The sequence below is a fragment of the Stegostoma tigrinum genome, chromosome 20 (genome assembly GCF_030684315.1).
Source record: "Stegostoma tigrinum isolate sSteTig4 chromosome 20, sSteTig4.hap1, whole genome shotgun sequence".
NCBI lineage: Eukaryota > Metazoa > Chordata > Chondrichthyes > Orectolobiformes > Stegostomatidae > Stegostoma > Stegostoma tigrinum.
The window spans coordinates 42,403,207-42,418,663 of record NC_081373.1 but is presented as its reverse complement, the minus strand read 5'-3'; the positions used below and the strand labels follow the sequence as shown (position 1 = coordinate 42,418,663).

General features: G+C 40.6%; 1 protein-coding gene across 6 annotated transcripts in view; it reads left to right on the top strand.

The window, feature by feature from the left end:
* Positions 1 to 15,457, top strand: part of LOC125461702 (myoferlin-like) — a 204,356-nt gene that overhangs the window by 105,179 nt on the left and 83,720 nt on the right. For 5 of the 6 annotated variants that reach the window (XM_059653127.1, XM_059653126.1, XM_059653124.1 and 2 more), the window contains 6 exons: positions 2,155 to 2,253; positions 3,975 to 4,100; positions 4,546 to 4,701; positions 7,699 to 7,790; positions 11,507 to 11,677; positions 12,101 to 12,243. In XM_059653127.1, the coding sequence (XP_059509110.1) occupies positions 2,155 to 2,253; positions 3,975 to 4,100; positions 4,546 to 4,701; positions 7,699 to 7,790; positions 11,507 to 11,677; positions 12,101 to 12,243 (787 nt within the window). Of the gene's footprint in view, positions 1 to 1,009; positions 1,058 to 1,833; positions 1,843 to 2,154; positions 2,254 to 3,974; positions 4,101 to 4,545; positions 4,702 to 7,698; positions 7,791 to 11,506; positions 11,678 to 12,100; positions 12,244 to 15,457 lie in introns of all 6 variants that reach the window. The other variant, XM_048550744.2, reaches the window with a different exon arrangement.

Genomic DNA, 15,457 nt, shown 5'->3' with positions numbered 1-15,457 from the left:
GAGAATTTTAATACTGACAGTTTAACAGACTCAGGCTAGTTTGATCCTGAGTTCCTTGAGTTGGCTGTTCTCAGCCATGGCAGTAAATATATTCCTGATGTTAACTGTACTGAGATTTTAGGTTCCCATGGTGCATTACTTAAGCTTTGGGTAAGATGTGTGAAATGAAAGATGAGTGAGAAACGTGAGTTGAGCTTTTCCTTCTAAATACTGTAGGTTCGAGCCTCAACTGCAACTAGTTTCTCAGTTCATTAATGGTGTTTGCCCCAGAACGCGTGCGTTAATTTGACTTGAAAAGAAACCCTTTGATTCTAAATGGAAGTTATTCGGTATTTACCGGAAGTCAGTTTTCTCACTTTCAATCCTTTCTCTATTGCTTCAAAGCTCTGACCATGCAATGTTGCTTGGACTGTTGTATTTAAAAAAAAAAAAAAAAAATCCTGAAGTGCTGTGTTTTTTGTTTTTCGTGGGCCCAATTCTAATATGGACTTTAATCCTCCAAGTTTTACTTTAAATTGACACCGTTTTGTACAGTTTGACAGAGGGTTTGAAGCTAAAGTTTGAGACAGAATTAACAAAAGCTCTGTGATATTTACTGTCACATTCAAAGGACAGTAAATCTCTGAAGGCAGTTCTAACTTGTTTTGTGCTAGACTTTCAGCTACTGATTAAAATTTTTTAAATGATTGTGTGTATGGATTTCTAGTATGGAGCCCTGTTGGGAATTCCACAGAGAACCAGCTATTGACTGACCTATTTCATTGTGATGGTAAAAGATATATTTGTTTTTCGAAAATGTCTCTTCTTGTACAGATACAAATATTTCACACCCAATTTCATTTACATACAGTGGATCATAAAATCTTTTTGCTTTCAAAAGACAGTATCTCCTATGCTAGCCTACACAGACCACAGGTTAAACCTTTGGCAAGAACAGTCAAACAAAGGCCATTTTAAACTATACAGCATTGTTAAAACCCTTATCTTTTCTTATTATAAAAAACTAAAGATCGTGTCCACTGATTCTGAAGGACTGGCTGCTTTTCGATCTTCCCAGGTATGTGTAATGGTACTGTATTATGAAACTGTTAATCATCTGAAGGCTGCCATGAACTGTTAATAATGCTGTGTGGGTTTAAAAAGTACAGTGAAGACTGTGTAGGCTGATAGAATGGGATAGTGTCTCTAAATCCCATGGAGGAAAATGAGCCTTTTGGATTTGAGACTGTATCCGCTGAATTGGTTGGACTTTCTGTTCCATAAAGCTTTTTTAATGACAGGGAATGGAACTCTGCATGATTTGATACACAGCTTTGTATTGAGAGAGAATTTCTATTTTGGAATTCGATGGTGTCACTAACCAACACTTGTTCATTACATACCTTTCACCTTAGCATGGTACACAAGTCCTGAAGTACATTAGTTTTTGTTTTAATCCTCCCAGCAATTTAAATCCAACTTCTGATAGAAAAGAAAACTGTATTAACCAAGTTTAGAAGCTTTAATCCGGTTGCCGCCTTGCACTGAATAATGACACACAATTTGGCATGAGTTCAAAGAGAAAATTAATCCAAATTTGGAATTAATCTTGGTGTAATTTCCTGAAGAGGTATGTAATAAACACATGCTTTAGGAATTTTTTTGGGAAATGCTGGGTTAACCCATGCTGAAACCTTCTCTCCTGATACAGAAACTGATTAGTGCTTCCTACCTAACCTACACTTTAACCGTTTGAATGAAAGAACTATTTTTAAGCACTAATTAGATTTATCCTTCTTTCCTGTTCCATAATTTTCATGATGACCTTGATGAACAATTCTATGCTGTGAACAGGCAGCAAAGGTAAGGGTGATTTTTTTTTTTCTCCCCCCCCCTTCAAAATTGTTTAGTAACTTGTTAAATGCAAGGTGCAGCTGAAACAGAACTCACTTTATTTCCTTTTTGTAACCAGTACTAAGCGAAATATTAGCTACCCAGAGGCATCAGTTTCCCAACCTGCACACAGGCAAACAAATCAGTAATGTCGGAATCTTTGAAAGGATTGGCAAGGTTCAAACAAGTAGCTGTTCATGTGTAGTGCTCTAGTTCCTGCCTGTCACTGTATTATAAAATGTTACTTTTTGTGAAGAAGATTTTAATTATTTATATTTTTAGGAGGAAGAGGCAATTGATTGGTGGAGCAAGTTTTATGCATCTATAGGAGAGCATGAACGATGTGGCGCCTATATTCAGAAAGGTTATGATACACTGAAGGTAATGTAATTCTGTACTTTATTATCTCTGTTTTAAGTATACACTTGAAATGAATTTAAATATTTGAGAGAGAACAAAATTCTTCTTGCAGTAGATGCAGTAAAAATATGCCCACTTTCCTCGTTGCTCTGCTTAAATCTTGTTTCTTAGTGGCGTCCTGGAGGAATGGCTGTGGCGAGAAGAATTGAAATTGCAATGTTGTGGTGTAGTAACTTCAGATTCAACAGAGCTCCAGCACTGAGTGACGTTTGAGTTGCAATTTGAATGTAGAGCTCCAGTAGCCAGGCTGTTTATTGTCACAGCAAACAGTCCCTACTGACTGAGGGAAACAATGACTTGGATCACGATATTGAACAACTTCTAATATTATGAGATGTTTTGTGTGTTGTATCAGTTTTAGTTCATTTACAAGCACCCTTTCACGTTCAGAAAAATCTGAACTCTGAAACACTCACTGCCAAACTATGTAATTTTTGGGATTTGGGCCTCATCGAGGCAAGCTATAGGGTCAAACCAGGTGAATATGATGTTACTTAATGGACTGAATGAGTTTTTACAGCCATCTGACACTTTCAATTGTCACTTCTAACTAAGACGAGCTGTATAGTCCAGATTTATGAATTCTACCAGCTGCCATGGTGGGACCTGAACCCATGACCCAGATCATTAAAGTGGTACCCTGGATGAATAGCCCAGCCAAGTTTAGTTTGACTGCCATTTCCTTTTTAAAAATCTTTTTTAGCTTGCTTTCAGACTGAACTGGAGCATTTGAAGTGTGCTGTTGCTGATCTAGCTGCTGTTTAACCATTCTCTGAATTGAATTACCAGAGTTTGTGTTGACTGTAATGGTTCCATTGTCTGATAACTTAGTTGGACTTGAACAGTTCAGATTTAATAACTTGACGGAGAGCTGCCTGAAAAATATGTGTGGTCTCAAGGTATTTCTAATCAACCTGTTCAGCAATGTTATTTCCAGTCTGGAGCAAGTAGGACTGGAACCCAGGTCTCCTTGTTCAGAGATAGGGACTTCCAAGTCCATGCACATTGCAGTGGCTGGTGAAAGGAGAAGTGAATGCATCAATATGGCATCAGCACGTACAGATCATAGGGGCAGCCGTGAAGTGTAGTGAATGTTGCAGTTCCTGGAGTGTAATTTTATTATTTGTACCTTCATTAAAAGTTCTTGGTCTGTGGACACTTTTTTTAAATTCTATTTTTTAACGTGGATGTTTTAATGAGTTGCAGCTCCCTTTCTAATGTAATAACTTAGCATTGCAGTAAAAGCTTTTACTAGTAACGTGGCTAGATTCTAAAATAATCCCTAATGGGGACACCAATACAAAGTTGATTGTTCCGATTTGGAACAGATATCTGTTAGCCTGGTTTCCACAAAAAGAAAGTACAGGTATCGTCTCTGCCGGTTAGATTCTGAAAAGGTCTGTTTTCTGCCTTCGCTTGAAATTGAGAGCGTTTGATGTTTTGTATTGCCTGTAGACACGTAGCTGTCAACATAATTAAGAGAGATGATTTTTAAAGCTGATATTGCCTGGATATTCTAGGATTTACACCTGGCCTGAACTGTTGCCAATAATCAGCCCCACGCTAGCTTGCATCTAGATAAAGTGACTTTGCCTTCCAGGCTGAAAAAGTGAAGTGAAGTGGTTAAATTGCTTTTTCTATGTGCGTGTCTGAGTGAGCTTCCTCAACTTCCTTCACTACAGGTGTACATCACAGAACTGGAGAATGTCCCAGAATTCAAAGGCCTGACAGATTTCTGCCACACCTTTAAACTATACAGAGGTAAATCAGAAGAGGATGAAGACCCATCAGTTGTGGGTGAATTTAAGGTAATGGCCCGTTCAGTGAAAGCATGATCCAAATATCACCATCACCTTGCACTATATCCTCATGATAAACCTCCAGGCCCAGTCAGAAATCTCTCCCACTCTTGCATGTGAGAAAACACTCAAACTTTTCTAACTTGTAGACCTTTTTTAGAGAAATAATTCAAAATGGCAGGTTATCCTTGAAACTAACAAATTCCTTGTCAAACTTTGTTTAACATGACTGGTAACTTCTGAGGAAGGGTCACCAGACCCGAAACATTAACTCTGGCAGCGTCTGTGAAGACAAATCAGACCTGAGCGCTTTGAATCTGTGTTTCTGCAGTTAAGGAATTGCTATTTAGTACAAATAAATAGTTATTTACCTGTAGGTAGAATCTATGGGATATGATCTTTAACCACCCTGTGTGCTCTAGTTGATGATTTTTGTTTCAATTGCCTCTCGTAGGGTTCCTTCAAGATTTACCCACTGAGTGATGATCCAAATGTTCAAATGCCTCCACGTCAGTTTGCAGAACTGCCAGATAGTGGAGCTCAGGAATGTTTGGTGCGAATTTATGTTGTTCGAGCCATTGACTTACAACCAAAAGATAATAATGGCAAGGTAAGAAAATAGGAGGTGTGGTAACAAGCGTATTAAATCCACCAGTTTAGCATAAATCCAGCTGTTTCCTCCAGACCTGGTCAAAGGAAATGTGCTGTGCCTAATCTTCCTCTCCCAGTGCTACCACTTATGCCTGGCCTTTTTTTTCAGTTCCAGCCAGAAACTGGCTGGGAAATGAATGTCCAAGTGCATTTCTGTTCTCAATAAGAAGCCAGCTGCTGCTTTAATCTCAGTAACCGTGACAATGAATGTGATGGCGAACTAGATATCGGTCGATCGGGAGATTATTTTTCTCATTTGCTCGTGGGACATGGGCATGGTTGGCTGGGCCAGTGTTTATTGCCTGTCCTGAGTTAACCTTATGGTTGGACTGCTCTTGAACTGCTATAGGAGGCTTTTCTTGCACCCATGTGTTGACTGTCCTTAACTTGCCTACACTGATGTTTACCTGGAAATAGGATCTTGCGCTATTACTGCCTGTGTATCCCATAAGACATAGGAGTGGAAGTAAGGCCATTCAGCCCATAAAGTCCACTCCGCCATTTAAATCATGGCTCATGGGCATTTCAACACCACTTCCCTGCACTCTCCCCATAGCCCTCGATTCCTTCTGAGATCGAGTTTGTCGATCTCTGCCTCGAAGGCATCCAACATCATGGCCTCCACTGCACTCTGCGGCAATGAATTCCACAAGCCTACCACACTCTGGCTGAAGAAATGTCGTCTTATTTCCGTTTTAAATTTACCCCCTCTAATTTTAAGGCTGTGCCCACGGGTCCTGGTCTCCCTGCCTAACGGAAACAACTTCCTAGCGTTCACCCCTTCTAAGCCATACATTATCTTGTAAGTTTCTATTAGATTTCCTCTCAACCTTCTAAACTCCGAGTACAATCCCAGGATCCTTAGCCATTCATCATACGTTAAACCTACCATTCCAGGGATCATCCATGTGAATCTTCGCTGGACACGCTCCAGGGCTAGTATGTCTGTCCTGAGGTGTGGGGTCCACAATTGGACATGGTATTCTAAATGGGGCCTAACTAGAGCCTTATAAAGCCTCAGAAGCACATCACTGCTTTTATATTCCAACCCTCTTGAGATAAACGACAACATTACATTCGCTTTCTTAATTACAGACTCTACCTGCAAGTTAACCTTTAGAGAATCCTGGACCAACACTCCCAGATCCATTGCACTTCTGATTTGCGATCCCGTCCCACACCATATGAAATTGGGATCAATAGAATGTTTTTATTATTTCCTCACAACTTAGACCTAGGAAGTGCTCAGTTTTAATTTTCTTTTTTAAAAAAGCTGGTTTTTGGGGCTCCTTTATGATCCGAACTGATGACCCTGTTACTTTAGCTATGTGTTTGCCATCATGGCAGCTTGTTGCGATTATGCTCAATGTACACTTAACAATCAGTTTATTGCACACCAGGATAAAAAGACTAGTTATACACATCTAATTGGAAGTCTCATTTGCGCAATGTAACAACTTCATGTCTCTTCCCAAGATCATTAAACATGCTGCAGACACACCCCCGTCCTTGATGTGTTCCTTAAAACTCCTAACAACCTTTTTAGGATATTTGCCTGTCTATCACCACCTATTCGTGGAGCTTTCCTTACTAGCTGCTACGCCTCACGGACAATCCTTCCTTCTGCCCTGACTGTTTTGGAGACTGCTAAATTGCACTCTTGATGTTATAGCCTTTATTCTCACTGAAAGAACTCCTCCTCATTGAACTTATCCACTCACTGACCACCTTCACAGTAATATATATTACTTAGTAGGAAACTAATACATCTAAACAGCAGAAAAAGTGCTTCCCCCTAACAGAAGCACAAACCCCATATTCCATTTAGCATCCTACCATTCTCTCCATAGGTACTGAGTCTTGAGTTCAAGCTCATAACACATTCCACTTTAAACAGTCCCTTCTCCTTGTATTACCAAGATTGATGTTCCAGTGTCCTTTTAAACTTAGTCCCTTTCACTTAATCCATTTGTACATAGTCAAATGGACTTCCCACGTTGCAGGGTTCTCTCTCTGGTGATTCTGTGATTGATTATTCGTTAACATTTCACACCATCACCACTGGGAATTCTGAGCCACGAAAATTGCATCTAGAACACATGAAATCCAGATGATGATTGTTGCCACATTGCTTCAGTCTTCAAAAACAGCAGTGAAGGGTGAACAAAAGTGAAGGGCCAATCAGATGAAAGCTTGCACGTAACACAAACTCAGGTTTTCAATTTGGAAATTTCCTGATTTGCATAATTAGCTGCAGAACCATATTTCAACTGTTTGAAATAGCTTTCTAACTTTACAGTTTAATGGGAAATGAGTTGTTGCTGTCACGATGAGCACTTTTTTGCCCATTGCTATTTGTCCTTAAGTGCTGGTGCATGACCATCTTGAACTGCTGTAGGTACACTTTCTTTTTTTGTGCTATTGTGGGAAGTGTTCCAGCCTTCTGACCCAGTGGCAAAGGTCTCGTGATATGGTACTGTGTAAGGATAAACGTGTGGCTTACAGGAGAACTTGCTGATGGTGCTGTTGGAGTTCAGGAATGTTTAAAGTATGTACAATGTGTCTGATCAATAGCTGTCTGGTGGTCAGCTTCAGTTTTGGGTGAAGAGTTTGAGGCAGTTATGCTGATGGCTGTATTTTGGGCCTTTTTTTTGACAATGGCACAATAACAGACATGGTTTTGATCTGCATGTGGCAAATGGCAGTTTAAGGGCTTCACTTTTTTTTCCCATCTCTGCACATGACAGAGGGAAGATGCATATCGGCCCTGCCATTCCAGTGCACTGCCACTACCTCCAAACTTTGCAACAGGCAGTGGGGTAGTATGGTATTAAATTTGTGCCCAGTATGTGAAAATAATCCTGCAGTAGAATTTTTAAGTTCTCTTTGTACCCTTGAGTGTGCTTCACAAACTTTAGAAGTGGGTGTTTTCTAATTTTATTTTCATCCTACTTAGTGTGATCCATATGTGAAGATCACCTTGGGTAAAAAATCAATAGAAGACAGGGACAACTACATTCCCAACACCCTGAACCCAGTCTTTGGCAGGTATGTTGACATTCTAATTGCAGTTAGTGCATGGTCATGACTGTTTGTTTGATTTTAGAAATTTGACTTGGGTTTAAGAGCCTTTTGATCTGATATTGAAGTCTTGATGTGTGAGAAACACTTCGCTTATCTTTAAAATATTCCATGACTCGAATTCTTGTACACTGTCTACTCTCTCCTCCCTCTACAGCATTAATGTTAAACTAAACAGTTGGCTGCTTCTAGATCAAGTCCTCTCCCTCACACCACCATCTGCGCCCACCCAAACCAAACACCACTACTTGCAAAGCCATGGGTTGTTGTCAGTCTTCTCAACAATATTCAAAAGCTGAAAGTTGGCAGCCAAATTGCAATTTGTCCTTGCCAAGTTTCAGAGCAAATATATTCCTCAAGTTGCAAATGTGTCTAAAATATCATGACTTGTTATAGATAATGCAAAATTAAGTTAAATGGTAATTCATTTCCCCAAAGTGGGGAATTCACTGATTAGAAATAAGCTGAAATGAGAGATCCTGAAATTGGCTATCGATATATTTTCCTGCTGATACAGTGGGTGTAATGTGCAAGAAAAGCTGGCAATGCAACTGGTGGTAAATTGAAGGCAAATGGAAATAATGAAAATACATTGCAATTGGTTTGTTAATTTCAACACCAGGGCAATTTTATATTGAGCTCTGTACAAATGGCCATATAGGGTAGAGTTTTACATTGGTCAGGAAGACAAATTCTCTTTAGTAGTGTTGGACTTAAAGGTCAAAACTTAAGAAAATCTGACTTAAAGGCAGTTTCGGATTCCCTGTCCTCCAGTGATTCAGTTACTGCACTTCAGACATCGTTAAACTATATAGTGCTAAATTCAAAAGTTTGATTTTTCTTTTAAAAACAAAAAAAATTTTTGCAAGTGCTGTATTTCTGAAGTTGAATATTTTGACTTGCATTGATGGGTGAAGTAATGAGTCAGGATTTAAGACTGATTTGAAATGAAAGTTTTTTTATGCAGTGTTCTTCATGAGCACTAGGCATCTCCAAGCACGTTACAACAATTTACAGTAACTCTTGAAGCACAATCACTGTTATAATGTAGGAAGCAACAGCAAATTTGTGCACAAATGTGATAGTGGGCAAAAATTGAGATGTTGATTTCTGTGGAAAAAGTATTAGGTAGGAAACCAGAAAGAATTCCCCTGCTACTTGAAGATGATCCCACAAGATTTTCCAGATCCATCAAAGCAGACAAACACTGCCTCTGTTTAACATCTCTCTCCAAAGCACTGCACCTCCATTAGAGCTGTACACCCTTAGTTCTGCATTGAACAGTGGCTAGAGAAGAAGCAAGGTGGAGAGGAGACAGGTCAAAGGGGGCGGGGGGGATGGACCCAGTAAAGGTGAGTGCAGGTGGGGAGGAGATGGGTGGGAGGAAGGACAGGTTAGGGAGGCGGGAATGAGCTGGGCTGGTTTTGGGTTGCGGTAGGTATCAATGTGGGCTTCACAAACTTCAAAATCTCCCCTCCCTACCACATCACAAAACCAGCCCAGCTCATCCCTGCCTCCCTAACCTGTCCTTCCTACCACCTATCCCCTCCTCCCACCTCAAGCCCCACCCCATCTGCGACCTACTAACCTCATCGCACCCCTTGATCTGTTCATCATCCTCCCTGGACTGACCTATCTTCTCCCTACCTCCCCAGCTGCACTCACCTTTTTACTGGCTCCATCCCTGCCTCTTTGACAGGTCGTGTCTCCTCTCCACCTATCGTCTCCCCTATCCATCTTCTATCTGCCTCCTTCCCCCCCCCGCCCATTTTATTTCAGAACCCCCTTCCCCCTCCCCCATTTCTGAAGAAGGGTCTAGGCCTGAAACATCAGCCTTGCTGCTCCTCTGATGCTGCTTGACCTGCTGTGTTCATCCAGCTCAACACCACCTTGTTATCCCTTATTCGGATGTTTCCAGGTTAATGTGCTGCCACTAGAACCTGACCAACCTGTTAGTGTTAGTCCTGTTTGAATTCTGCAAGTGAGTGGGGTTTAAAATCTTGTCCATTAATTTCGGTAAAGTTTACACACGCTTCTATAAATCATGTTGGACTTTTCAAGTTTTTGAGGGAGTTCTTCACAGCAGGCTGCTGCATTGGATTGGAGAAGTTGAGAGGGAAAGCTGAAAGCAAATCCTTGTAGTTAAGGAGCAGGCTGAAAATCAAGAAATGGCAGGCACATCTTCAGGAAACTGAAGTTGGGAGATGGTACTGGTACAGGAGCCCTTGCACTAGCCAACCGGTCTCAAAGTCAGAAGTTAATTTGTACAATGACGAATCGGAGAAAATAACGTTTTTTGAGCTTGAAGCTAACAGTAAAATGATGGCCCAGGGAAATGCACTGAAACAAACGTAATACAGTGGCATAGAGGTAGTTCAAAGTGAAAAACAGCTTGTGTTTAGCTTCAGAAGCTCTGGATATCTGAATAGCTTTTCTGGACAGTAAAGTTCCTTTTTCCTTTGTAACATAGCGAAATGCAAAATGCTGGATTGAAGGCATGTATCCACTTGCAATTTGTGGGACCATAAACCTGATCTGTTCTATTAATGTTGGTTGACTGGTATATATGTTGGCCAGAGCAGCAAGGGAACTTCTGGATGATACCGTTAGCTCACTTCCTTCTTACGTACATCTGAAATGGGCAAATTGTACCTTCCCTACCAGAAAACAGCCCCTGTGCCAGTGACACATACTCTTGACTCAATTGGGGCTTGAACCCGTGATTTGATTGAGGCAAGAGTGCTATCAATGTCAAAGCTTGCACCTGTTTTTGAAAGTGTAGTTGATTGATGTGGATTTGTATTTATAAACATCATGTTGAATTAGAATTACTGAATTAGAGCATTAGCCAGATGTTTACTGAAGCTATATGGTGTTTTACCAGATTCTTATCTCGACCAATTCTGACGGTTCATGCAGTACAAAGGTAAAAAACAGCTCTGCACCCAGAACCTGAATTTAAAAAATGATGATTGAGCCTCACCCTATAGTTTAGAAAACCTGGCAGTAAAGAATGTAACTGGGATTAATTAGTGGCCTTCACAGAAGCTTAAATTATCCACAGTATTCAGACAAAGCTGGAGCAGTGCATGAAGGTAACAATCAAACAAGGCACATGGCTTCACACTGGTATCCAGTTCAAGGTAACACTGTGCAGTTAAACACAAGTGTCTTTTGGAGTTGGAAGCAAGTAGAACTGTAAAAATTACTCTTCTGATTGTACAGAAATGTAATAGGTAAAATGAGTGGTGATGTGGTGACATTTGCTAATGTTATGACTAGAAATTCTAAATCTATGTTTTGAGGCAAAAATGCAATATACCTGGGGAGAAAGAACCCTCCGTTTTTAGATTAGATTCCCTACAGTGTGGAAACAGCCCTTCAGCCCTTCAGCCCAACAAGTCCACACCGCCCCTTGGAGCATCCCCCTATAACCCACCCCGCTATAACCCACACACCCTGAACACGACGGGCAATTTAGCATGGCCAATCCACCTCGCATCCAAACCTTTGGACTTTGGGAGGAAACCGGAGCACCTGAAGGAAACCCGTGCAAACTCCTCACAGACAGTTGCCCGAGGCTGGAATCGAACCTGAGCCCCTGGTGCCGTGAGACTGCAGTGCTAACCACTGAGCCACTGTGCCGCCCTTTTCACTTGATTCCTTTGCTTTTCATTCCTCAGGATGTTTGAAATTACTTGCAACTTGCCTACAGAGAAAGATCTCAAAGTAGCACTTTACGATTTTGATTTGTTGACTCGTGATGAAAAGGTGGGAGAGACTGTTATTGACCTGGAAAACCGACTCCTCTCGCGCTTTGGAGCTTATTCTGGATTGCCTCAATCATACTGTGTGTAAGTGTGCCAGTATTCCATATAGACTTGTACTGTTATCTCCCCTTTTTTGTGTTTTTACATTCTTTCTTTCTATCAGAAATATGATTCTTTCAAGTCCAAGCAGCCCCCTGACTTTAAGTAGGCTTTCTGTTTGCTGTGCTCCCGAATAGCCAATTGTGAAATTCTAGTTCTTTTCCTTAGCTCATTATGCATGTACAAATTTTGACCAAAGGTTATTGAACAATCATTGAAAACGAACACCCCTGGAGGAATATTTCCTGGTTCCAAATTGCAAGCATAAAATTTCACCTTTAATGTTCCAAATACTTATTGGTCTATATTGCATTCATGGGTTGATTAGAAGGAAGAAAGTGAAATAAATGAGGTCTTTTGTAGTTGATGTGGATGGACTAATTTGATTGCTTTGCTTTGTTTTCACAGTTCTGGTATAAATATGTGGCGTGATCAACTCAAGCCAACCCAGTTGTTACAGAATTTAGCCAAAATGAAAGGCCTTTCTCAGCCAATCATCTCTAGCAACAGCCTCTCCTACAATGGTCAGGAATATTTACTCAATGACATTGGTAAGTACTGTCTCTGGCATTCAGTAAAGCACTGAAAGACACTTCATGGGGTGGGACACAATTGTGAAAATAAACTCAAAAATACCATCTGAATTTGGTCAAAGAGCTTGAGTATCATTGGGGGGTGGGGGCGATGCAGTTTGGTCTTTGATTTTTGCATTCGTCAGGAGAAATGCCAGTATAAAGGCAAACGCAGTTTATACTGAAAGAAATGTTTCAACACTGCATGCTCTGAATTTCTCAACTCCTGCACTGAAAATTTCTTGGAACTTTTGACTTTGCCTTTAAACAGATAATATATTTGTGGATGGATGTTAAAACTCGCTGATTGAATACTGTTTGAACAATTTCATCTATTGTGTAGTAATAAACTCAAGGTCAGGAGTCTGGATTAGGAATCTGATTTTGGCGATAGATGATAGTCAAGTGGTAGAAATGTTTAAAGTTGTGTCCTGGGCTGGGAATGGTTAAAACCAGTTGTAATTAGCTGTTGATGTTGGCTTTTCGCTCACCCCAGGAGGGAAATGCGTGGGTACAAATGTCTTGTCAGAACAAGATTGGGTTGGACTCTTGTGTTCTCTCTATCACTAGCGTGCCAGTACTTGTTCTTTTTAAGCTTAAATAACACGAATGATTTATTGAGGGGTTACCAGCTGATGAAACTGCACTTCAGGAGTTGCAATTGTAAGGATGCAAGGAGGGATAAAATGTGCAAGCTGAAATAAGTTGCTCAAGCTGTCAGGTTTTGACATGTTGAGATAATGCTTCATGTTTTTAAACAAGTGTATTCAGATACATTTTCAGAGAAATGCTGACTTCACAATAAATTATTGTGCTGTACGGGAGTTGAGGTGGGGTGAGAGAGATGATAAAAATCAGTTCCGTGGCCCCCTTGTAGTCAAATGCTGTGTAAAAAGTTGCATTGTGATCACAGCAGTGTACCAGCTTGGATAGCAGAGACTGGTAGCAAGCAATTTTGAACTCAAAGGAGAGATGAAACTAAGGATGTCTTCAACGGAAGTCTGGCAACATTATATATTACAACGAACTAGAAATTCCTATGTCCTGCATGGATCTGAAATTTGAAGGTGCTGATTCAATAAAATCAAGTACTTCCTCAATTCTTTTGGGTTAAGCGAATCACAGTTTTAGACTCCCTACTGTGTGCAAACAGGCCGTTTGGCCCAACAAGTCCACACCCACCCTCTGAGCATCCCAGCCAGACCCGTCTCCCAATAACCCAGCTAACCTACACATCTCAACACTACGGGCCATTTAGCATGGCCAATCCACCTAGCCTGCACATCTTTTTGGATCATGGGAGGAAACTGGAGCACCCAGAGGAAACCCACATGGACACTGGGAAAACATGCAAACTCGACACAGTCAGTCACCGAAGGGTGGAATTGAACCTGGGTCTCTGGCACTGAGGCAGCAGTGCTAGCTACTGAGCTAGTTTAATTCAAATGTTATTTTTTTAAAAAAATGTACTGTGGTGCCTCTTGGAAGGTATACTGGCTAGTTTTAGTTTTAGTTTCCATAGAGGGCAGAGACTTTGCTGTATGGTAACAAAATGGATAATGAGGAGGCTACACCACCCTTGCTGAAGTGGGCAACTGAAGTGAGGGGAATCATCTGTACCTTGGCGCACATGCTTGTATTGGGAATGATTGTTGGAGCCATGAGTAGTCACAACTCAGTTCATGCTTTTCTGATTTTATGCTTTTGTAGTGACTTGAGAAATTTTTGCCTCTCCTGCCAGAAAATAAGCTTTCTGCCAAGGGCAATATAATTGTTAACTGAATAATTACTGTTGGAGAAATTTCAGATGCACGTCTAATGGGTTTGTCACTCCTGTGTCTTTGTTAATTTTGCATCTGGCACAGCAGGTTATTGTTTTTTTTTAAATTTTAAGATGGCATTTGGTCATCTTGCAATGCGTATCCAGCAACTTGGAGAAAAAGACAATTTCATCTATGGCTCTGATGTTCCTACTTTGAGATTAAACGTGGGCCGGTATTGGTGGTAATGCCTTTGAGTTGAGAGGAATGCCACACTATTGCTGAGCAGGCTTTCATGTGAGACATTGCAGTCAGGGCCCTTGGCTAATCTTCATTTGGATGGAAAGTATCATGTGGCCGCTAAAGAGGAATAGATGACTGATTTAGTCAACATTTTAAGCTGTTTTCGGGATATTGCTTTAGACAAATCTGCTTTTTTAAAAACTGAGACCAAATTGGCTGCGACATTTTGCTTACACTACATCAGTGACTGTTTATAAAGTACTCTGTTCCTGTTATTTAAAATGTTCTAGGGTCATGACATATGCTATATAAATGCATGTTCTTTAATGCCAAAATTCTTAAGTGTTTATATTTTCATATTTCAATTATATTTGATTTGGACTTCAAAGTCTTGGGTTGCAGAATTCTGGGCAATGACCAAAACAGTCTCAAATTGGAACTTCTGTGCTATGAGAAAGGAAGGCAGGAAAGGTTTAGCCCCAGGATACCTGAAAAAGATTTTCTTCAGTCGTCCTCCTCCTCCTTTTTATCCCCTCAACAAATTAGAAATGTATCACTGCCGTACACTGTAGTTTCTCTTGTCAAAAAAGAGACTGAATATGTAAGAACAACTGAACTGGTAACTTGCCTCAACGTGTGCAAACAAGGCTATTTCTAGGCTGTTTTAAGTGGGTAAGCCTTAGCTAGTTTTCTAAGCTGATGTATATTTTTAAATTACAACTGAACACAACAGGGCAGATGTCTTTTTGCTATGTTACTGATAGTGTTGGTTTCTTTTAAATCCACAGTATTTTTGGGTGTTGGTTTCTAACTATTGTTAGACTTTCTGGGGATGTAGTTCTATTTGTCACTAGCCTCCCCAAACACAGTGCCACCATTGGCCACCTGACACAGTCGGCAGGCTCTCCATTACCTGAAGGGATGATTTCTTTCCCGTTTTATCCCCAAATATTTTAGTAACTAATAGCTTAATCTTCAAAACTAGAAAGAATATATGTACTTTTCATTCTGCATTGTTGAAAGCAGTGTCCAGGGGATTAATATTCAATTCCAATCCTGGCAATTGGCAACATTACAGCTCACTGGTTACTTTTTTTTTTTGCGGGGGCATCCCATCCTTGAAAGGCACAGGGTCACGACCCATGGACAAGAGTGAAATCTCATTTACTAAACCGTTTGTCAAGCAGCCA